General features: G+C 42.5%; 1 protein-coding gene across 9 annotated transcripts; it reads left to right on the top strand.

Moving 5' to 3' along the window:
* The first annotated feature begins 6,604 nt into the window (after nt 1–6,604).
* Nucleotides 6,605–22,167, top strand: LOC128342258 (uncharacterized). 9 transcript variants are annotated; one of them, XM_053289389.1, is made up of 6 exons: nt 6,686–6,755; nt 9,076–9,272; nt 14,391–14,549; nt 16,443–16,502; nt 16,998–17,495; nt 20,921–22,167. In XM_053289389.1, the coding sequence occupies exons 2-6, from the start codon at nt 9,102–9,104 to the stop codon at nt 21,245–21,247; spliced, it is 1,215 nt and encodes a 404-aa protein (XP_053145364.1). In that variant the 5' UTR covers nt 6,686–6,755; nt 9,076–9,101; the 3' UTR covers nt 21,248–22,167. The 9 variants fall into 9 exon arrangements, with proteins under 9 accessions (XP_053145370.1, XP_053145364.1, XP_053145365.1 ...); XM_053289390.1 differs by lacking the exon at nt 6,686–6,755 and adding an exon at nt 6,790–7,262; XM_053289391.1 differs by lacking the exon at nt 6,686–6,755 and adding an exon at nt 7,759–7,776.
* The last annotated feature ends 2,563 nt before the right edge of the window (nt 22,168–24,730 follow it).

The raw sequence follows: 24,730 nt of genomic DNA, 5'->3' as shown, positions 1-24,730 counted from the left end.
GGCTGGGGGTCTGCCTTGCTTATCTGGGTAGTTGTAGGAGCAATTAGTGAGGCTAATCTCATTGCAAAGAGAGTTAGCTATTTTGCTTGTGAAGGTCTCTTTGACCTGGGTCTTTTTGCTAGCTTCCTCCCTTTTTGCAAGAGAGGCCATGGGAGTCTCCCTACAGCTGCTTGTTGTTTTGAACTTGGACAGTGCTGCCTCATGTTTGCTTGTGCCAAAAGACCAAACTGCATAGTTTGCCAAATATGGGCATGTGCAGAGTTCACGATCCCATGAGCTCAAGTAGCCAAGATGGAAGTTGCAAGTATGCAACTCCAAATCACATAGAGAGGTGCTGTTTGCAGCCTCAAGACAGGCTGTTTCTGTAATATCCTATTCAAATGTGTTGTTCAATACTCAAACAAGAAGTGCACAGTGTACACAGGTACACTTATTCACACATTATGTTACATGCAGGTAGAGCAGTACACTTCCTATCAGTTCTATGTATCTGACTCGGGTTCACTTTTGAAATCAATGCAGGTGCAGTTATTCAGACACAAACATGTTCAAGTATACTGACAGCTGTACACCCATACAAGATAATGATTGAATCGGGCTATTATAATTCCCATATTGCAGTTAGGGGGCTACAACTTGCTTAAGGCCACCTAGTGAGGTCACAGCAGAGGTAAAATCTGAGTTTCAGATTCATAGCTCAGTCTACACTGCACCAACCTTCTAGAAGATTAACTACGCTAAAAAGTGTCATCTGTAGGCTTTCTCCTTTCTTTTTGAGACACAAACCAAGTGCATGCTCAGGGCCAAACCCAGGCCTATTGCATTATTAGAGCTTGCACATTTTCCTAACAGAAATACTAACATGTATTGGGATTCAATATTGATCAGGACTGTGAAAGCGAGACATTTGTCCCTTGCCCCCACTGGTTCCAATGTGCTGTTCCAATGTGGATCCACCATTTGCCTGGGAGCTGCTATTTGGTCCAGGAGAGAAGATCTCATTGGCACCAACGGAAGCTTTTCTCCTGTGGCAATGGGGCTTCCTATATTTAAGTTTGACAAATCAAGCACACACTCACAAATTATTCAATAGGCATCTCTTCTAGTTTGGCTCTCAGACTCTGAGCAAAACCAGACGTTAGAAAGTGAAAAAATGCTGGGCAGAATGTTTGAAGAATATTTCAGATTACTAGACATCAGAATCAAAATTTTAGCAGCCAATATCAAAGTTTTAAGAACTTATATATCTTTCTGGTTAGTCTGATGCTTGGTTGGGCTGAGTCATCATCAGCACAGTAGAAAACGACTGGCTCTCTGGTCCTAAAAGGTGCTGAAGGCTTTTACCTTTACTGCAAAAATCTACGATCCTCTCAACCTGATGTTGGGTGACCATCACGCTGTCCAGGCATTCAGAGAGAATGCTCCTGAACACACTTACAGGACTGGAAGCCTTTCGGAAGTTCCACCTCCGGCCTATCACTCGCTCTCCCAGCCTGCTCTTCATGCTTAGTGCAGCATTCATCTGGAGAGACAAATGCTGTAGGTGTGATTGCATGCATTTCTGTGATTGGGGAGCTGGGGCACCCCAGCCTCCTGATCACGGAAACGGGCACTATCACACTTAGAGCATCCATCTCTTCAGACGAATGTTGCACCAAGCATGAAGAGTGGCCTGGGAATGCGAGTGATGGGCCAGGGAGGGACTACCGACATGCTTCCAGTCCTGTGTGTTTAGCATTGTTCTCCCTGAATGCCTGAACTGGGTTCATCTGTCAGGGTAGCAGATTCCTGCACTAAACAGCAAGCTGGACTTCAAGACCTCCAAGGTCCCTACTAATTCTATGGTGTCTGGGATTTGTCTGGCCCTGGTGCATTAATCCATGCCCGCACATGCACACACATATGCACACACACACACACACACACACACACACACACACACACACACACAGAATATTGAGAAAAGAAAAATATATACAACTTGGTGCATGCTCAGTGCATGCTCAGTCCTTATTAGTTCAATGGATTAAACTGGCTCTGTGTATCAAATTCTCACTTGAAATATCTGGTACCATTTAAATAAAATCTACTCCTGGTGTTAATCTTTGAGCAAGTATTATTATATCTTAAAGTCTTGTACTTCTTCCATATGCATGTGGGAAAGCTCTGCACATGGCCTTCTCCAAAAGTTTTTACAAGCTTGCACAGATTGCTGTCTGTTTCAGGTTGGATCCGGCTCACGGTCAAACAATAAATGAGAGCAATTCTAGATTTCATCTTTAAAGGTTCCCAAATGCAGATTCCATTACTAATGAAGCAATAAATGCTACAGATCTCTGCTGCTTCATATGGGGCATATTAACATGACCAAGTTTATACAGTTGGTACTTGTTCTGTAAGGGACAGTTTTCCTTTAAAACATATTAAAATAATTGACATCTGAAACACATTCACATAATTTAAAATGCAAGACAGGGCTTTAAAGTCTCTATACTGAAAAGGTCAAATAACTTTCACGTATGTCTTATAGATTTTGCTGTAATACATGTTGGACAGTATCCAGACTAAATTACTCCTGAGTAGTTTTGTTGATATTAAAATAGTTCTATAGAGTAACTCCTGAGTAGAACCCTTGAGTAACTTCATCTGGATGCTGCTCTTTGAAAATAGGGACCAGAGAAAGGATTGTACTCTGGATGCAATACCAAGGAAGCGCCGACAAGATGAGTTGCCCATTAAAAGAACTTTCAGTATTTCAGTATCTGATGCTTGAAGTGTGCTATTTTTCACCATGCTCCTTAAAATTAGCATATAAATGGGTCATGAGCATAAAAGCATTATTATTCAATCATGGTTGCATCCACATATAGGCCAGGCTCCAAAGAATCCCACGAGTTCTGTGTGTCATAAGGTGCTTTGTGCTAGTGTTTGTCCCATGTGACAAAACAAACCATTTTTGAAAGTGAAGGTACTTGTAAAAGTAGTTGGTGATATCTATGACCTCAACCCAAATCTTTGTCCACATAACCTGTGTGGTGTTTTTGCTTAATCCGTTCATCCGTTCCAGGCCAGCTTTTGAATGGTGCATTAGTTACTTTTATTCCAGTCCTGGAGTAGAGGTGGGGCTAACAAGCAGCCTGCAGCAAGAGCACTGAAGGAAGACTGCACTTGCCTCACTGTAAATAACATCTGTCTCATTAAATCGTTAATATTCCTGATTCAACTCCACTTGCATATTACAACTCTCTCCTACGGATGCTACACCCTCATCTGTTGAGTTATGGCAAATTTATCCAGATTTAATATGGCACTCCCACCTATGCTGTACAAGAAGTCAAGCTATACTTTACTGTCAAGATGCTTTGAAATCAATGACTGCCTTTAGGACACAAACATAGTACTTCCAGTGACTGTTGCTGGTGTGTGTATTATGTTTCTTTTAAGAATGTGAGCCCTTTGGGGACAGGGAGCCATCTTATTTGTTTGTTATCTCTCTTGGTAAACCACCCTGAGCCATTTTTGGAGGGATGGTATAGAAATCGAATTAATAACAACAACAACAACAACACCTGTCTGACTGTGTAAACAAGAAATAATAATAATATGTTTAGATGTCAAACAAATACTTAAACTGGGAGGTATTGGTGGTCCAATATTAGCATATTCTATTCCTCCACCCCCAAAAGAATAAAAACTATTGAATAAGAATAGTGAAAAGGGTGGGGGGACTGAGACTGAATTAGAATTATATCCATTATTCCAACAACTGTTAAAGAAGACAGTTTATGACACTGCAGTAATTTTTAGTATGTACAGGTGAAACTCTGAAAATTAGAATATCGTGCAAAAGTCCATTAATTTCAGTAATGCAAATTAAAAGGTGAAACTGATATATGAGACAGACGCATTACATGCAAAGCGAGATAAGTCAAGCCTTAATTTGTTATAATTGTGATGATCATGGCGTACAGCTCATGAAAACCCCAAATCCACAATCTCAGAAAATTAGAATATTACATGGAACCAAGAAGACAAGGATTGAAGAATAGAACAATATCGGACCTCTGAAAAGTATAAGCATGCATATGTATTCAGTACTTGGTTTGGGCCCCTTTTGCAGCAATTACTGCCTCAATGCAGCGTGGCATGGATGCTATCAGCCTGTGGCACTGATGAGGTATTATGGAAGACCAGGATGCTTCATTAGCGGCCTTCAGCAATTCTGCATTGTTTTTTCTCATGTCTCTCATCCTTCTCTTGGCAATGCCCCATAGATTCTCTATGGGGTCAGGTCAGGCGAGTTTGCTGGCCAATCAAGCACAGTACACTGTATACTTTTCAGAGGTCCGATATTGTTCTATTCTTCAATCCTTGTCTTCTTGGTTCCATGTAATATTCTAATTTTCTGAGATTGTGGATTTGGGGTTTTCATGAGCTGTACGCCATGATCATCACAATTATAACAAATTAAGGCTTGACTTATCTCGCTTTGCATGTAATGCGTCTGTCTCATATATCAGTTTCACCTTTTAATTTGCATTACTGAAATTAATGGACTTTTGCACGATATTCTAATTTTCAGAGTTTCACCTGTATGTGTATATGTATGCATGTATGTATTTTTATTTTTCAGTTTTGTAGACTACCTCAAACTTCTGTCTCTGGGTAGTTTACAACAACATTTTGAAGTGCTCAGATGCTCAGAATAGAGGAGAGAGTAGAGGGGATGCATATCAAATCTGCAGATGACATGAAACCGTGGGGGAGGGATAACTAGCACCTGGCTTAGAAGACAGAAACAGGATCAAAACAATCTGGACAGGCTTGAAACTTGGGCCAAAACCAGCATATCAAAGTTCACTGGAGACACATGTAAAGTATAGAATGGGGGGGAGACCTAGCTTGGCAGCATTACATGTGGAAAGGATCTTGATGTCTTAGTGGACAATAAGTTGAATATGAGTCAGCAGCGTGATGCAGTTACTAAAAAGGCTAATGCAATCTTAGACTGCATATTGTCCGGACCACGGAACGAATTGTTCCACTCTGTTCTGCGTTGGCCAGACTTCACTTGAATACTGTGTCCAGTTCTGGGCACTGCTTTTGAGGAAGGATATTGATAAACTAGCATGAGTTTGAGGAGGGGAACAAAGATGGTGAGGGGACTGGAACAAGTCCTTTGAGGAATGGTTAAAGGAGCTCAGTACGTTTTGCCGGGAGAAAAGATGACTAAGGGGAAATATGATAGCCATCTTCAAATATATGGATAGCTGTCACATAGACCCATGTGACACAGACCAAGTTGAAACTGTGACGCATGTGCTTCTATATTGTCCATTCTATTGGGATATTCATTTCACTTTTATTGCCCCTCTTTTATTGGATATGCCAGGCACACCAGAGGAGTTTTATACCTCCTTTTTTTCTTGCCGACCACAATTCATCAGCAACATTTAATGTGGCTAAATTCTGTGCCGCAGCCTGCAAGGTCAAGATTCGAGATATTAATTATAACTACAATTTTAAGGATGATAGCATTTCTACTTAGATTAAATATCTTGATGATTAGTACATAGTATATAGGTTTATAAGATGATGGGTATATATATTCTGTCAACTTGTTAATTTTTTAATGTGGCTGTTGATGGCTGTTTATTAGTTGGTTCTGAACAATGACTGTCATAAAGTAACCTAATCTGTCCCATAAATGATGTGACAGACTTATTCTCTGTTCTCTTCGATAGAGGACTAGCACCAAAGGGTTACAAGAAATTACAAGAAATCGATTCAGGGTGGACTTTAGGGAGAATTTAATGAGTGTAAGTGATGTTTCACTATCTGCTTCGCACAGTGGTGGCTCTCCTCTTTATGTTTTCAGACAAAGGCTAGAAGATGGTCATCTGTCAGGGATGCTCTAGTACATGGTTTCTTAACCTTGGGCCCCCAGATGTTGTTGGACTACAACTTCCATCATCCCCCAGACATTGCCTTTGTGGCTGAGGATGATGTAGTCCAACAACAACATTGGGGGGGGGGGCAAGGTTAAGAAACCCGGCTCTAGTAGTTTCTGAACTAAGCAGGGGGGTTGGATTAGAAGACCTCCAGGGCTCCTCCCACCTCTAAAGTTCTGTGATTCTGTGCCATTATTTTACCATATCTTTCTTCATTATATGATCAGCTTACATGTTGCAGGAGCTGCATAGGGACAATAGAGCTTTGCATTAATGATGAGATATTTCCCAATCTCAAATGATTATGGAACTATGTTGTAGACTATATCATGGACCTCAGAATTCAATGCAGTGATTTAAGAGAGGGCCAGGGTGGTGAAAAAGGGAATATAGCTAGAATAAGAACTTTCCATCAGGGGGCGACTGAGAACCTCGCAGGGCTTGGTCTTTTGTGGGGGAAAGTGTGAACAGGAAATGCTAGTAAATGACTGTATAGAAAAAGCTTGAAAAATGATTAGGGGAGGAAATAGCAATAGCACTAACATTTATATACCGCTCTATAGCCGGAGCTCTCTAAGCGGTTTACAATGATTTTAGCATATTGCCCCCAACATTCTGGGTACTCATTTTACCGACCTCGGAAGGATGGAAGGCTGAGTCAACCTTGAGCCCCTGGTCAGGATCAAACTTGTAACCTTCTGGTTACAGGGCAGCAGTTTTACCACTGCGCCACCAGGGGCTCTTTTTGAGATTTATTTACTTGGCTGAAGTCTTGCTGGCTGTGGATCCCAAATGAAGAATGTAGTAAGTACTTCTGTTCTCAAAGAGGCTTCCACCTCAAAGTATAGAGGACTTAATAGCAAGTCAGCTCCTCTGTAGGCCTTGCTTCCCCCGCCCCCTTTTTTTGGCCTGTCATTTGTTTGCACATTGAAGGGGAGAATAAAACATTTCACTTCGTATTATACAAAATCAGACAAAGCGTAAGATCAGCAGTAGGTTGGGATGCCACCTAAGTTAAATGAAAAGCTATGCATTGACCTTCAGTTTTGCTCCTACTGATTGTGGTTCCTCGGGAACCCTAATCAATTGGGTGTACAGGAGAGGTTTAAGTGGTGGCAGCTACCTGAGTTAGGCCGCAGCATGAAATCTGGTTGGCCTAGTCTTAGAGTCATTCTGTATACAGAAAGTGGTGGTAGGCTGAGGTGGTTGAATCCCAGACTTGTAGCACTGCAAACTGAAGGTGCTGGTCAGGTCAAATGTTGAATGCTCCTTCATGTAAAACTGCCTGATGGAAGAAAATCCCTGTGCATGGTAAACCAACACATCAGGGGGAAATGTTTCACACACTCAAGTCCCTCCCTCATATGCAAGTTTGTTATATGCAGGGAACTTTTTATGCTTTGTATTTCTTTTTCTTTCTTTTTTTAAGGGATGCAGCAAACTTCTGTCTTGAACTTCTGTTCTTCTTAATGTTTGATTACTTGGGCGAGAGTTTCACTTCAGTCTCTACACTATTTCTATCGCACCCATAGTATTCTTATCGTCTGGACAAGGCTGGCAAAATCTAGGCTTCTTTCCTTTTCCAATCTTGGCTGCATGAACTCACACCAAAGAAATGGTGGAGAGGAGGGTTGAGTCCAAACCAAGCCTGCATGGGGAGATCACCTGGGAAAGAATCCATGCAGTCTCTCATCTCCAGCTCTGTACATGAAGCCTTTAAGCCGTACTATCTACTAATAAGACTGCAGGGAGGGAGAAAGCAGACACACTGACAGTTTCAGTGAATCTTGCTTGCTGGATTGAAGTTGGAGAAGAGAAGCTAGAAGTAGCTGGCATTTTAAAAATTTCACATAATGGTTAATGTGAAATTGGATAATGTGACTCTTTTTAAAAATAATAATCCAGACTCAGGCTTCATGTATTGTGATTGGTTGACAATTTTCTGTGATTCTTTAAGTTATGCTGCCTTTCTGGTTAGATGTGTGGGGTGGCAGGAGGGATAATGGGCAACCTTAAAGGAGACCTCCTTCCAGATGCGCCTGTACATTAATTGAGATCAGTGGAGGATTGCCTCATCTTCATCCATGTGAGGTGTGGCTGGTAGAAAGAAAAGTACCCAACCTCTGGAATTCCCTTTCCTGAGATATCCGTCTAACCCACTCCTTGGAGCTTTTTCAGATGGTGACTTTACCATGACTTTACTTTGGGAGGGTGGGTGTGCGTTCACATATTGGCCAGATTTACCCTGAAGTCCATGCAATATTTCAGAGAGCACTTCACACACAATTCAGTTTCTCCCTCCATATTGGAACCTTGCCCGATTTATGTCCCAGGTTTTAAAAAAACAAAACCCCTCTTTTTGCATTGGAGTATCTGTTATGCCCCGAAATCGCAGTAAAGCCTTGTAGTAAAGCCCGCTGTCTGAAAAGCCTCCTGCTAGCATTTTTGTTGTTTAGTAAAGACAATTTGATTCCAACAGTCCATTTCCCTGTGCTCTGACTGGTTTTAGCTGGCTCCTGCCTGATTTTTTGTAAGATGTGATTTTACCCCTTGAGCCATTCCTGAAACCTGGCATTACTGAGGTGCTGGATACATTGTGCAACATAGAATGATTAAACCTTGCCCAATTTTGAGCAATTCTGAAGTTACTTCTCAATTCCTTTTAGGGGATAAATGAATACTATTAAAAAAGAATCACAGAGAGCCTTTAAAATAACTCTGCAAACCTCATGCCTTGAGGACTTTCTCATTGTACTCATTCCGTATGCTGTAATTTCGTAGTAGATTCTTCTGAGCTTGTCACGGCATTTGAACACTGGAGGGCTGTACTGAATAAATTTATAACCATCAAGGTCTACATCCCAGGGTACTTTGTGAAGTGTCCACTGCTTTTTTTAAACCTGTTTAGTGACATAAGACAGGCCAGCATTCAAAGTGTGGTAGAAGTGGATGTGGTTTGAATGGACATTCTTTGCCTGATAAACAAATGCCTTGGAATGCAACGAACCTCCCCCAGCTCTTGGTAGAATATATGTCTGCCTTCACCCCATAGTTTGTTTTGGAACATTAATGTTTTTTGGCACGCCCTTGCCCCCAAACCTATCTCTCTTTGTTTTCTTTATAGGAATTCCACCGTTTTCATAAAAACCTATGATGATAATGAGACTGCTGCATGCAGTAAAAAAAAGGCCTACGTTCAGCCCTGTATTTATTTATTTTTGTCAAACCTCATCATATTTATGTCTATACAAGACTCCAGTATGGAAAACAGTTCTGAAACATACAAAACAGTGGGCAAGAACTCAAAACACAGCAGCACTTGTAGGTAATGTTTCAGGAGGTCATCAATATCCAGTTGAATGATTAAGGACAGGAAAGTGGGAGTCATAAACTGTTTATACTGACCATTGTTTATCATAACAATTCATAAATAGTCACACACAAGCGAGTGGTTTATACGAAAAGCATAAGAATATAAGAACAGCCCTGCTGGATCAGGCACAAGTCCAGCATCCTGTGTTACACAGTGGCCCGCCAGATGCCTCTGGGGAGCCCACAGGCAAGAGGTATGTGCATGTCATCTCTCTCTCCTGCTGTTGCTCCCCTGCAACTGGTATTGAGAGGCATCGTGCCTCTGAGGTAGAGCATCATTTTGTATAGCGAGCTGTGACTTGCTGTGATCCACAAAGGCTTACATATACACTCTAGTCTTGAAACCCTTTCAGAGCTGAAGAGTTTTTTGCACAGTGAATCTACCATCTTGCTTCAGAGCATCCTGAAACTCCCAGATATATTGGTCAAGTTTGGACGATTGTCTGCCAACACACAGAATCAGGACGGGAATGCGCTGAGTGTGCACCCTCTCTGACATCACTGCAGGATGTCTCACTGTCAGGGCATCCTTTCATCACAAGAGACGAGTGTTTATCTGAACTGTCCCTCTATATGCACTCCAAACTCTATTTAAACAAGGTCATGGAGCACATGTAGAGGGGCGATTCAGATTAATGTCCTTCACATGCAATTAAAGAATGCAGTGGTGTCAGGGAGGGTGTACTCTCAGTAAATTCCCATCCTAGTTATGCAATGAGCCAGTGATCATGAAAGCTGGCCCATTGTTAATCAGTGGTGACCGGTGAGATACTTTCCCAGGCTACATGGCAGTTGAGGAAGATGGGAGATTCCTGCCCTGACCTTCAGGTGCCAGAATGTGCCAGAGCAAATTTTTATCTTGTGCCAGAGCAAATTCTCCCAGGCATTGTAGTTCGGATACCCCGGGTTGCACAGTGGGGGGCAAACTGTCTAGTGGCCCCATAATGCTGAGGACCCCTAACATATTAGCACTGTTAATTTCTACTGGCAGCATGGGGGTGCCTGAGGTGGGCCTCAAAACTATTTTTGCCTGGCCCCAGGTTACCTCTCTGCAGCTCTGGATACCCCTTTGGTCCTCCTCCACCACTGACAAAGCTAGTTATTTGATGTGGGTAAGAATAGATTATTGTTGTGCTCATAGGTGGCTTCATAGGTGGCTTCATTACTGGTGTGTCTCCTTATATTTAGAAGGAGTTGTCATCAAAACGATTACTAATCCTCTCTATCAGAAATAGTTCGTGACACAAAATATATCTTTACATATTTTAGACATGACAGGTCCATAAATATTTTTGAAAAGCTGACTCAATCCTGAAACAAATTTGCTCTTAGATATTTTCAGTTATTTGTTTTGTTATGTTTTTAGTTAATTGTTTTGTTTGGCCAATTATTTGACCAAAGCCCTTTTGTAGGTCTGTCTGGAAGTTGCAAGAGATGTTTACTTTCTCCCCTCCCCTACCTTTGCACCCCAGATTTACCCAAACTAGAGTACAGTTTCATCTGCAAAACAGACTGAGATTGTGCCCATTCCTTGTTACCATTGCTATGTGTGGGTTATCCTGATTTCCATCATCAACAGCTCCATATGTAAAGCAAAAGGTAATGCAATGCAACCATATTCAGCAAATATGGTCATTGCCAAAACAATTAATGTTGACACATAATATTTTCAAAAAGACCAATCAATTAATTGATAAATCTGTCTGTCTATCTTTATTTAATTTCTGCTCTCTGCTCATGCAGTTATTTTCTAGCAGAGTCATGCAGTTCTGAAATCAGTTTTGATCTAGAGTAGAGTTTGATCTTCAGTAGTGTACTTGCTTGCTACCTGGGGGTTCTTTCTGTATAAGAAGTTCTGCATAAATGTCTTGTTCCTTTAAAGAGGACCACTTTGTTTTAGCATTAACTGATACCCAGTTCCATTCAACAGGGAGTTGAAATTAGAGAAAATTATTTAGCCAGCTGTGAACACAGCTGGAATAGGTTGGGATTTATTTCCAAACATAAATCTGGCAGCTACACCAGGCAAACAATGAGATTGTGCTATAGGATATTATAATGTTACTATGGTTTTGTTATGGGACATAATTCACACAAAAAGTAGAGATATGCATTCATTTTCAGAATGAAAGAAAAATGAACCAAATGGGGTCCAGAAGTTTCAGAAAACAACAGTAACATTTGAGGCTCAATCAGTGACCTGAACTGTACTTTTAATGTTGCTGATGAATGTGAACAGTAATGAAAGAAATGAGGAAACAAAGAGGGGGTCAGTTTCTGAAGCTCACTGCTGGCAGTCATATTGGAATCCTCTTGAAATCTTACTTATGACATCATCAAAGAGAAAGTGCCAACTGCCTTTTGATGTCATGGTTGAATCTTTCCACTGTTTAGAGGTGTGTGGTTTGACTGAAGGTAAGATATGAAAAGGGGAAGTTAACCTGATATTCAGGTCCCTTGACCACCACCACCCCACACACACTTTATTGCTCTTAGTTTAGTGGCCCATAGTTGTCTGAGGAAATGAAAGAAGGCTATTTGACCAAAGCCTTTCTCCACTCTGACACAATAGTTTCCAGTGATCTTGCTTATCTTCACATGTGTGGGCTTTTGCTGCACTCTATGAAATCTTTATAGGACACCATGAAGTAGCCTTTAAAGAAATGTTTCTTCGAGAATGGTCTTTGGCTTGAAAAAGGAGGAGAATCCACTGAGGAATTGGTGTGGGAGAAATATCCTGAAACAACACAAGATCAAAGACAGTTCTTAAGAAATGGTGCTTTCTGTTCCTGTAAGTGTTGGTGTACTTCAATTGCTCTTACAGCTGGAAGCATTCATTGTAGTTGGAAAAAGAATTGAAAATAACAGAGAAACTTTAATTAGTCCCATATATAAATCAAAGATTTCTGAGTCCTGTGTGTGTTACTTGTCCTTCCATCTAATGTAGATAGATAGGTGTTTGGATGTGCACACACATAACACTATGAGGACAATTCATACAAAATTAAGTACATTTAAGCCCACTGATTTTAGTGAGAATGTTAAGAACATCCTTACATCTTTCTCATTGAAATCAAAGAGCTTAAGTGCCTAATTTTGTCTGGATCAAAATCATCGCACACACATATACATTCACACACCACACCACACATACAGTGGGCTACAGAGGAATCTGCATTAGGATCAACATAACAGCCAGGTTTTCCCCATCCCCTTGGGTGCATACATGCATGGGCTTTAAACGCACCAGGATGCTAATGCTGTGTTGCTTAACCAAGCAGACAGAACATGTTAGAAGGGCTATGGGAAGCTGTGCATAGGCCTCTTGTAGACAAGTCAGAAAAGGGATTTTTAAAATATCCTGTCAGTGCTCATAGCAGACTGGATTGAGCCCTATATATATAGTACCCACAGTGGACTGGATTGATATACAGAGACAGACAGAAAGATAGATAGATATAGCTTAGAGAGAGTAAAGAGAAGAGAAAAACTAAAACCTAAAGAGCTAAATGAGTTTGATGTTAACAAAAATAAAATCAAAGTTTCTGTTTCACAACAAGGGGAAAGATTAAAATTATTGATTTGGAAGAATTAAATGGGCAAATATTTTCACTTTGTTATATAGTATATAATATGAAGGAAGGGATAGCTGGTAAAATTAGCAGGTGTCAAGACTCCTTGCTCAAGGAGATGGGATGGGTTATATATGCTCCTAAATTGGTTTCTTCCATATGCATGGATGCCTATGAGTCTTTGGGCCCTTTCTCACAACCAGGGACATGGGTGGGAGGGTGTGTGGGGAGGAAGGCTATAGAAGCTTACCTCCCCTGCAGACAACCAGGTACCAATTGCTGGATGTGTGGATCACGTACCCAGACAATCCGCTGCTGCCCCAGACAGATTGCATCATCCTGGCCCCTGGAAATCCAAGAATGCACTGTGCAAGTACACAGTGCATTGTGGGTGTCACCCCCACCCTGGCGACAGGTGGCTGAAAGCAGCCGGCGCTGACATACAGTCAGTAAAACAGGTTAAGGGAGTGCTTGGTTCATAGCCAGGTCTGCAGCAGCTGGGCATCATAGCTGGTTCTGTCACCAAGACAGTGCCAGGAGCCAGGCGAATCCCAGCAGTTCTCACAGGCAACCAAGACCAGGCTTGGCTGCCTTAGCCCTGTCTTGGTTGCTCATGAGAACAGCCTCTTTTAGTCATGCTGCAACATAACCAAGAGACAGGGAAAGGCTATGTATGTGGGCCTGGTTATCCATATCTGTCCCATACACTGCCTTCGGACATTCCACACCCCCTTCCTCCTGCTTTCCCAACAGCATTCAGATGAAATGGAGAGCTCCCTCTCCGCAGTCACGCTGACTGCAGAGAGGAGGGAGAATTGGCTGCCGGGGCTTCCTTCTTTACTGAAGGACAGCCCTGACATCCAATAGCAGACACATAGCAGCCAGAGCGAGGGAGGAGCTTCCTCCCTCAACTCTGGTGCAGAAGGGGGAGACAGCATTCAGATGCAATGCTGGCACCGTGTTTATGGTGGCAAAACTCCACTCTGAACCAAAGATTGGAGTGTCGGAAGGGAAACCATGCGTCCCTTCCCACCATAAACCCCGGTTGCCTGCTTTCGGACATACAGCTATGGAAACCGGCAGTGAAGGGACCTCTGGTTTCCTGTTACATCCAAATTCAGTCAACAGCTGTTCCTGTTACATCCAAATGCAGCATTGCTTCCTCTAGACCTGCAGCCTTGCTGACAGTGATGTTAATGACAGCTTCACAGTTCCCAGCAGAGGTCAGAAAGTGTTCTGCTCTTGCTTATGGATGAAGATGTGCTGCAGCCTTGTGGAGGCCCCCCAGGGACTACAATAAGTCCCTGGCCATGCCAGACTGCTTGCCATTATTTCACTGCTTGTCCATGCAGTTAGCTAGTTCAGCATCATATATGATACTTTATGCTTGAAAAGGGATGTTCTGACTGTGCTTTGATGGCTACATCTGTTAGGGTTCAATGCCTAAACTCACAGAGAATGTCTCTGACTTGATCTTCTGGTTTCCCTCCTGCAGATGAAAATGGAGGACACCCTAAAAGCTGAAGTCCAAAATGAAAAGAAAAATAAGCAGGAAACCCACAGCAAATCATTGAAGAAGCAACAGAAAAATAGGATTTCACCATGGAAAACTGCAAAGAAGAAAAAGAAAAGATTACAGCTGCAGACACATGAGGTCTTATCTTCTCTGATTCAGTGTTAGAAGCATGAAGTCCTTCCAGAACCTAGCTCTTCCATCTCTCTGAATCACTTATCAGTCACTGCACAGGTTTTTGCTTGATTCCGCAACTACTGCTCAGTCCCACCTACATCTAGTTTCCCCTTATACCTCATGTCCTCTCATCTGTCTCCTCTTATTCTGACTACTATTTCAGGGGTAACCTACCAGAGGCTTTCCAGCTGTTCTTGGACTACAGTTCCCATCATCACCAGCTGCAGTTTATTGAAGCTGGGGAAGATGAGAGTTATAGACCAGCAGGAGTTGGAAAGTCTGAGGTTGGCCACCTGTACTATTTGATCTTATCTATGGCTTTAGCACATGAACCAGAGTAACTGGTATGTTAATTTCTTGATCATGTCAGGTAGCTAAATATTAAATATTGACTCTCATTTTTGGAGGGAAGCAAAAACATTGCACTTTCCGTCTGTCTGTGTTGAATTCATGTTCAGTTAGTTTCTCCTCTTTCTGTCATTTATTTATTTATCCATACAGTACCATCAAAATACATGGTGCTCTATGAGATAAGTGCCTACTCAATGGAGTTTACTGTCAAACTTTGACAATGGAGAGGAGATGGTAGAAGATAAACAATCTCAGAACAGTGGTACATTTGCTGGTAACCTCCAGATTTGACTACTGCGATGTGCTCTATGTGGGGCTGCCTTTGGACATAGTCTGGAAACTGTAGTTGGTGCAGAATGCGGCATCCAGTTTTATCTCTGGGTCATCTCAGAGAGACCATTTTTCTCCTGTATTGAATAAGCTGCACTGGCTGCCAATAAGATTCCGGACAAAATACAAGGTGCTTGTTATAAACTATAAAGCCCTAAACAGCTCAGGCCCTGGGCATTTAAGAGAATATCTTCTTTGCCGTGAACCGCATCACCCATTGAAATCATCAGGATAGGTTCATCTGCAGTTGCTCATCTGGTGGCTACTCAGGGACAGGCCTTATCAGTTGCTGTCCCAAGACTATGGAATGTGCTTCATGCTGAAATAAGATCCTCCCCATCTCTGACAACTTTTTAAAAGGCACATTTGTTCACCCAGGCTTTTAATCAGATTTACAGTTTTTAATAGTTTAACATAGTGTTAAATTTTAAACTATTTTAATGTTTTAACATTTTGTTTTAATTTGTATTGCTTTGTTGTAAACCGCCCAGAGACATAAAGTTTTGGGCAGCCTACAAATCTATTAAATAAAATAAAAATAAAATAAAATAGGCATCTGTACCCACAAACATGATTTTCTGGGAATGACTGTCCATATGTACATTTTAAAAGTGATCCTGGGTACAGGCCCCCGCAGGGTACAGATAGGAAGTGTTCTACTGTATGAGCACTGAACATGTGTGAATAACTATATGGATTCCAATCTGTACGTGTGTATGCTGTACATGGATTGTGAGTTGGACATAACATGTAAATGTGACTATTCTCTCTGACAATTCTATGTAAAGCTTAAATGTATATGCAAGAGACTAGCGGTGTGTGAGCTGGCTCAGTTTGAGCTGGGTTCGACATCAAACTGGGCCCCCTCCTCCACCCCCAAGTAGCCAGAGCTGCCAGTGGCCCGGTTCGGGCTTTCTTCGGCCTGATTCAAGCCTCTGCGCATGCACAGGGGCCATTTAAGTGATCTCCAAGCATGTACATATGCCAATTGCACATATACCCCTCACCCCGCCACACACAGACATTTTTCACAGGTTGTGTCTTGAGTGGTCATTCAGGATGAAATGCTGAAGGCATTCTAGAATGTGTAATTTGAGGGGAAGGGATAGGGTGTCTAGTAAATTCCTTTGGCATCTGAGTCCATATCAATGAATCAGAAGTCTTTTGCACTTACAGGTGGAGGACAACTATTGTGAGAGTAAATCAGAGTCAAATCCAGAATCGGTGGACATTTGGGTAGGTTCCTGAATTACCTTTTATCATGCTTGTAATAATTACTGGCACCGTGGGGAGGTAGAGCCAGTGTGGTGTAGTGCAGGGGTAGGCAACATGCAGCTCTCCAGATATTGCTGGACTCCAACTCCCATCATCCCCAGTGAGAGTTTATTACAGCTGGGAATGATGGTGGTTGTTGTTCAGCAACATTTGGAGAGCTGCACATTGCCCACCCCTGGTGTAGTGGTTAGAGTGCTAGACTAGGTCCGGGAAGACCTGCGTTCAAATCCCTATTCAGCCATGAAACTCACTGGGTGACTCTGGGCCAGTCACTTATCTCTTAGCCTACCTTCACAGGGTTGTTGTGTGGGTAAACATAACCATGTTACACCACTCTGGGCTGCTTGGAGGAAGAGCAGAAAGTAAATGTAAAAACAAACACATGATAGATCATTTGGATCTGAAGTTATAATTGTGGGCCCTTCTGTTAAATGACTGTGTGTTAATTTCTTTCAGACTGGCCACCAACATTCTGAGGGAAGGAACCTAAGCGCACCACAGTCTTCTGATCAAGAGACCTCCAAACCCCTATTACAGTTAACTGAAGACAGTACTGATGATTTCAGTACTGAATTGACCCTTTTTAATGATTCGGTGGCCACAAGCAACTTGAAGTCTTGCAATGAGTATCTACCTTATTATAGGACATATGCAAGCCTCTTGGAAACTCCTCTGGATATCACTACAGAAGTGAAGCATGAGAATACAGAAAGAGAAGGCGGTGTTCAAAGCAATGGCTGTGTCTTTCAGGATAAATATGAAGATGAGCCACTACATGACACGGATATTGCCAGTGGATATTTCCCATATTACAGATCATACGAGGAATACTTTGGCAGCTCCGATCCTCCTAGTGAGACACACAGCGCGGAGAATGAAGAGGCAGAGACAAACAGCAAAGAAGAAACAGAAAGTGAAAATGACTATGAGATTGAGGAAGCATATGAAGATACAGTAAGTATAACAAGCTGAGGGTAAATTTTACTCCACATTGAATCCAATTGTGTCACCTTACACAGGGAAAACTTAGGGCATAACTAAACATTACCTGGAGACACATACTGTGTAATGAAACAATGACAGCTTTTTTGAAAATAAGAGAAAAGCCAGGGAGTGAATGGGCAAGAAGTGGTGACCCCGTCCTTGCCTGTTACTTCCCTTCTCCAAATCTTCCACCCCTCACCCCTCATGGTTTTCAGTTTGTAATGGTAAGGATGAATATCTGTTTTGAACTTCAAGTGGAGGGAAATGGCTTGAGGAGAGGGCAATTGGAAGTAGAGAAGTATTGGTTGGGGAAGGGATTAAGCACTCCCTACTTCCCCTTGCTCTAACATTGTTCTAAATTGCTGGAGCATCTCTCTCTCTCTCTCTCTCTCTCTCTCTCTCTCTCTCTCTCTCTCTCTCTCACACACACACACACACACACACACACACACAGAAAGAAGGTCACTGGAGGTTCATTACACACATTTGTAAGTAACAGTTAAACCTCTTTAAAACTGTTATATGAAGGGCTTAATGAACATGCATTGTGGGGGAGGAATAGCACTGTGGAAAGATTTGTGTGTACACCTCTATATGTGGGGCATAGCTGTAACTGAACCAGAGGAATCCAGTGCCCCTGGACCCCTGAGAAAGAGCCCGCCCTCCAACTGAGCAACAGCTTCTTCTTCATTCTCCCTCTCTGGCCTCTCTGAAGAAGAAGGTGGGGATGGGCGGCAAGGGGCTCATCTTCACTTTTGGTCCCTAAGCCCACTCCAGCCTTGCTACGCCACTGCCTCTGAACACATATTCTTACAAATGAGGTAGGAGACTGCCTCTGCAATGCTGATTCTCTCCTCACATACATACATAATAACATCTAAAAAGAGCTTTGGTTGGGGTTTAGGACAGAGTAATCAAGCGAAATTGCAAAAGAGGAAAAATGTCAAAACATGCACTTTCTAATAATATTCAATATACAATCCAACATCTGGTCAAATATATTTTCAGAAAAGTAACACAAATCGTGCATTTTACACTTCTGGGGAAAAATAGAATATGTATTCGGTGTTAATAAACACATTACTTGAAAAAGTCTTGGAAAAGGGTGTGGGGCTGATAAATGAAACCATTTATCAGTGTTAGCCATTTTTTCAACAGTAAGCTGGGAAACCTGTGCCCAGGTTCCTCCCTTAGACAGAATATTACAGCAAGTTCTCCATAATTGGATGTCTCAAAAAGATATAAAAAGCACTTCCATTTTCCCACTTTGTAAAAGGGGAGGAATCCTATTCTGGATTTTTAATAAAAAGGCAAGAAGGATTGTATATTTTCTGAACTAGTCTCCAAAGATAGCCATAGTTTTCTGCTCGCTCTGATGAAAATACGTGGTGAAAAATCCAATGCTTTCCAGAGGCTGCTTCTTAATTGCTATGGAATTGTACAACTTATCTTTCAGCTTGTAGTATTACATCAACAAAAACTAAGACCAACATAGTGGTCAATCAAAAATAGACTTATGTGTGTCTCAGTTATTAAGACACTTTTCAAGAACAACTGAAATTGTCTATGGCCCAAATCAGATGTACAAGTTAACTGCAGTTAAGCATGGCCGAGGTTTCAGTTCTTAGCTCCAATCACACTGCAGACATTCACCAAACCGTGGCCAGCCAAACTCCAGTTGAAGAAGAGGGTAGCACCTTCATGCTGTCCGGCCACTTGAGGCACATCCCTGCCACCCCCATTATTGGAGTTTGGAATAGGCACAAAACCACAGTTATAGCTGAGCCAGCATTTGAGTGTAACCCTTCGGCAGCAAAACCTCAGTTGTCAGTGGCAAAACTTAGAGATAACCGAAGGTTCCAACTGGAGTTTGGCTAGACGAACTGGAGTTAGCTTTTGTCCCGTAACCGCGGTTTTGCACGTTCAGGAGTACTGCAGTTACAACCTTGGCCACCTATAACTGTGATTATCCTATACCTCTGAATTCAACCTGTGGTGCTGATTAATCACTATAAATAAGGACCTGTGATAAGTCATGGTAAGTGAAGACAAGAAACAGAGAAATTGCCAATTCTATCTGGGTCCCTTTTGCTTTCCACTTGCTTCCTCTGGTAGTTCTCTCAGATTGCTGGACCCTATGGCCCTTACTAGTGGGGATGCTGGGGTGCTGTATTCCCGTAGTGGAACATGGATAATTCTTTAAAATAGATTTGTGGAGCTTGGTGGCATAAGAAACTGGTATTGGCTGCCACTGCTTCTATAAAACTGCTTCATCCAGGAGATCCTGAGGTAGAGTGATTTTGTAGATAGACTCCTTTTACCAGAATCCTCCATAAAGCCAGCTAGCAGCAGAATTGTTCATCCCCTGCTACCACTACTGGTAGGCCACATGGCCCGAGTGATTCTTAACTCAAGGAGCCTTATGACTGTAGTGAGAGCAGATCTTTGTGCCTACAACCACCTTCATTGAGAAGGCAGGCACAAAGACTAAATGGACATTTTAGTGTGGAAGAGGAAACCACTCATTTGCTTTACTGTACACCACGACCAGTTCAGGGAAGCTGAGGGAAAGCTTGAGAAGCAGCTCCTAATTTGAATCCTTTTTGGTGGGGAAGGAAAGACACTGGGAGTGTATATGGGTTATTGATTTGGTGAGGGGAGTTCAGAAAAATAAGGCCGGGGGGTGGGGTGGGGGGACTCAAAGGCTTAGGGTGGCCAGTTGCCCGTAAAGTAGGCTTGAAGCTAATGCGCTGACACTTGCTCAGCTGCTAGGAAGGTCTGCTGGAATGCATACATGCCTGTGATTGCTATTTTGGCAGGACTTGCAAAGGAGTGGGAGTGGTTGCCCTCCACACACTAATTCTGGCAAACCTAGAGGTTTATGTTGTTGATAGTCACCTCACGCTTGCATGGGCAGACCTTCCCAAGGATGATACACTGGAGTAAGATCCCCGATAGGTTAGGATATACTGTAGTCAGGGGCGTAACTACCATTAGGCAAGGGGAGGTGGCTGCCTGGAGGCCCCCACGCCTCGAGGGGGCCCCCAAAGGCAAGTCAAATGTGAAGTGAGTGTGTGTGTATCAGCGAGGGGCCCATTTTAAAATTTTGTCTCTGGGCCCACTCTAGCCTCGTTACGCCCCTGACTGTAGTTTGTGTTTCAGTATTTAGCCTCAGCTGTAATATATGCCGCTCCTAAGACAAATACTGACAAGAGTTACTCCACCCCCCCTAAAATATTTGAAGATTTCAATTTACCCATAACATATTTGGAAAATAAATAAATAAATAAATAAATAAATAAATAAATAAATACACAGAGAGAGAGAGAGAGAGAGAGAGAGCTTTTGTCTCAATCATGCAGTATAATACAGTCTTATTTTGACTCTGTTTTCAGGTTTTTCATGAAAATGGTGCAACAAGCAAGGATACCAGCCAGTGCTCTGGTCTTGAAGTCACCGAAAGCTATTTATTAAGCAACCCCATCATTGAGCCCTTTGATTCTGAGATCTCTTTCTTTGATGAACTTTTAAGCCTTAATCGACCTTCTTCCAGTGGCTATTTTCCATATTACAGAACATACGGAAAGTTGCTCCCCAGCCCAGAAGCCTCAAGTACTGTGCTCTCTAGCCAAGAAGACGTATTCAAAGGGTTTGGTATGGAACTGGAAGGAACTGGAGAAGGAACTAAAGATTACAACAGTGCCGGCTGTCCAGTATGTTGACCCCACTGGGATCAGCATCACATGGCATTGTTTTCAAGGATTTTTACATTATACCAGCCTAGTAATAATTTATATTTAAATCTTCCTATTCAAAATTCTTCTGCATATTAAGTGGATTTTTGGAAGAAGTGGGATATTCAACTGGCTTTTGCTATGAAATTTGAGAAATTGGTGATCTTTGCAGGGGGGAAATGAGGATAAAGAGGAAAATGAAAAAGCTATAAGTCCTTTGCTGCTGATTCTACAGGACAGAAGGTCAGACTCTCAAACAGTTAAGGGGAAAGAGTGCTTTGTCATGATCAAGGCAAGTTCTCAAACAAGTTTTTTTTAGCTTGCTATTTACATAAGTTTCAGTTCTTAAGAGGAAGTTTGAGATTGTACCCTTCTCTGTGCCACAAATGCTCAAATTGTGGAAAGTGGAGGTAGGAGAGATTTTGGGGTCTGTGTGTTTACAAAAGAATAGGCAGCTCAACAGCAAAAAGGAGTGGAGCTTGCCAGTTGCTGCATAGAAGAAGCTGTACACCTGCTGATGAAAAGAATATGCAATATAGTTAATTTCATAATTTTAATATCAAGAATGGTTTCTTCAGTTTTGGCCTATAACAAAGATGTAGTGTGTGACAAATGTACGATATTTGTCCACTAGTCAATCTGAGTAACTTTCAGTCTGCTGTTTTGAGAGTGTCATTGCTTGGCAGCTTTATCAGCTGATTGTCTACAGAGTGTAAACAATTACAGGAGAAGAAAAGTGAGACAGGGACACGAGATGATATAAAGTACTAGGGATGACTGTGTTATAGCCATCTCACAAGCATTACTATTTCTCTCTAAGATTTTTTTTTTTAAAGCCCCGTGTTTTGTTAAGGATAGGAAGGAACTGCATTGCATTTGTTTAATAAATAAATCTATATTTTAATGTATCATGTTTCTGAAAGTGTATTCTGTTTAGCTGTCTAGAAAACAATCCCCAATGAATCATATGTACAAGGACATGCATATTGTACACTTGTGATGGTCTGCTAAAAAGCTCAGAGCAGCTGATTTTTGTTTGGTTCTGAGACCATCTTCCATCCAAGCTTCTTACAGGATCAGACTGTTTAAAAGCTGCATCATGTGCCTTCATGCAGTTCTCTGGGCATAAACAACAAGCCTGTTTGCCCAGCTTGTTGCCAATAACAGTTGTAGTAAGCCATACACAAGCATTATGTATTCCCACTACACATTAACACTTTGGGGCCAAATCATCTACATACCTGTATTTTATCAAACCACCTGAATTCTTGCAATATAATCCTTTCGTACCAAGCCATCTTTATTCCTGAGGAGAAAATATGCCTGAGTAACAATAATTATTTAGTTATTTAATCTTTGCCCTTCACTACCCAGTGTAGGCTGCAGGTAGTTGCTAAGGTTGAGTGGGCCCAGCCAATAACGCTCTGTGATAGCAACTTGTTGATTAAACCCTTAAATTTACTATCTTCCTGTGTATACCTCAGTTCTTTAAGGCTGGTGTATGAGGCTCTTACAGTTCGGGTATCCCTTATCTGGACATCCAGAATGCTCCAAAATCCAGACACCACATTGTAACAAAAAAAAACCACACCCCAAACCATGCCTCAGCTCACTTTAAAAATGCAGTCAAGCCACCTCCCTCAGGGCCAGGGCTGTCGCACCGCCGCCTCCCTCAGGGTCAGGCCAGGCCAGGCCGTCCTGCCACCCTCCCACCCACCACCACTGCCACCGGTGTCTCCCACCTCCTCCACTCGCCTCTTCAGCCATCCACCTCCTCACCGCTGACGGTTTCTCACTGCTGGACTTCTTGCGCTCTCTCGTGAGACTTCCACCTTGCATTCCAGACCCCTGTCTACCAGAATTATATGCCTGTATATAGAAGATTCCAAAATCCAGAAAAGTCCAAAATCCAGAACACTGCTGGCCCAAGAAGTCCAGATAAGGGGTACTTGACCTGTAGCTGGCTTGAGGTGCCCATGCAGCACCACAAATATCAAACACAAAACATAAACAATTGGTGTACCTGTTCCTAACAGATGTACCAGAACTGCCCCGGGGTGATTGGTGAACAGCAAAAAAATTGTGTTCGGGCTTTATGTGGGGAAATTAGCTCTGGGTAGGGCAGTTCCATATGAGATTAAATTTACACAAAGTTGTGGACCCAAGAAATAACTGGACTGAGGCAAGGTTGAAGTTTCAAAAACCAAAAGAAGCATTTATTGAAGGGAAGAGTACAGCAGAAAGTAATTTGTGGTTAAAGCAATCCTATTCAAGGTACGTTCAACAGAAAAAAAGTGTTTTAGCTTAAAGTCCCAATTGTATGAATTCCCAGGCAGGCTAGAGAAAGGGGCTTTAGAGAAGGAGGAGCAGGGTTAGAGATGGGCCAAGCAAAGGGCAAATGTTCGTTTTACCCGATCATCTACTGATCAGGTAATATGAACATTTCAACCTCGAGGCTGCCTGATCAGCTGAGGGACCTCATTCCTCAGGGACGACTCGGTCAGGAGCAGGGGTGAAAAGACCGGAGGGGTTAGATGATAGAGGTGAATCCACAAGGATTCCACCTCTGTGGAACCAGCTTCCTATGTTGGCGAGGGAGACTGGGCAGATCGGGGTTGGCCAGAGAGCCAATCTGGAAAATGGTAGGATGAACTGGAAACAGTCTGGCATGATGGCGTGTGAACAGAAGATTGCCCAAGCTGCTAGTAACTCCAAGATGTGTGTGGGTCGCAAAGGAGCACAATGAATTGGGATGTGATATACCCAAGAACATGTCCGGGGGCAACATTCCAATCGACCTTTTTTATTGACTAAAGCTGTTCCAGGGAGTCTCAAAAGATCACACATTTGTGTCTTTCATGCTGCATTACAACAGAATGAGTTAATCAGATGATACAAATGGAGTGGCTGAACATGCAAACATAGGAATTGCCTTCTGGTCAGAAACACCTAGTAAACTAATCAGTGTTTTAATGGGTGCATCTCTGGGTTCTGATTGCTCACTCCAGCCTTCTTTTGATAAGGAGGGAATGCACGTTCCTGGAGCCTTATCTGACTTCCCTGCTGAGATAATTGGCTTTTAGCTCATTTGAGGTACCTGTGGAGGGGAAGTAAACCAAAAGGGGGGGGGAATCATGCAGAGAAACCTTAGGAACATAGGAAACTGCCATATACTGAGTCAGACCATTGGTCTATCTAGCTCAGTATTATCTTTACAGACTGGCAGCGGCTTCTCCAAGGTTGCAGGCAGGAATCTCTCTCAGTCCTATCTTGGAGATGCCAGGGATGGAACTTGAAACCTTCTTCTCTTCCCAGAGCGGCTTCATCCCCTGAGGGGAATATCTTGCAGTGCTCACACATCAAGTCTCCCATTCAGATGCAACCAGGGCAGACCCTGCTTAGCTACGGGGACAAGTCATGCTTGCTACCACAAGACCAGCTCTCCTCTCCTGAGAGCTGGAAAGGTGAGAG

The sequence above is a fragment of the Hemicordylus capensis genome, chromosome 2 (assembly GCF_027244095.1).
Source record: "Hemicordylus capensis ecotype Gifberg chromosome 2, rHemCap1.1.pri, whole genome shotgun sequence".
Lineage (NCBI taxonomy): Eukaryota > Metazoa > Chordata > Lepidosauria > Squamata > Cordylidae > Hemicordylus > Hemicordylus capensis.
The sequence above is the reverse complement of the archived record's forward strand: the minus strand, read 5'-3'. Positions and strand labels throughout refer to the sequence as shown.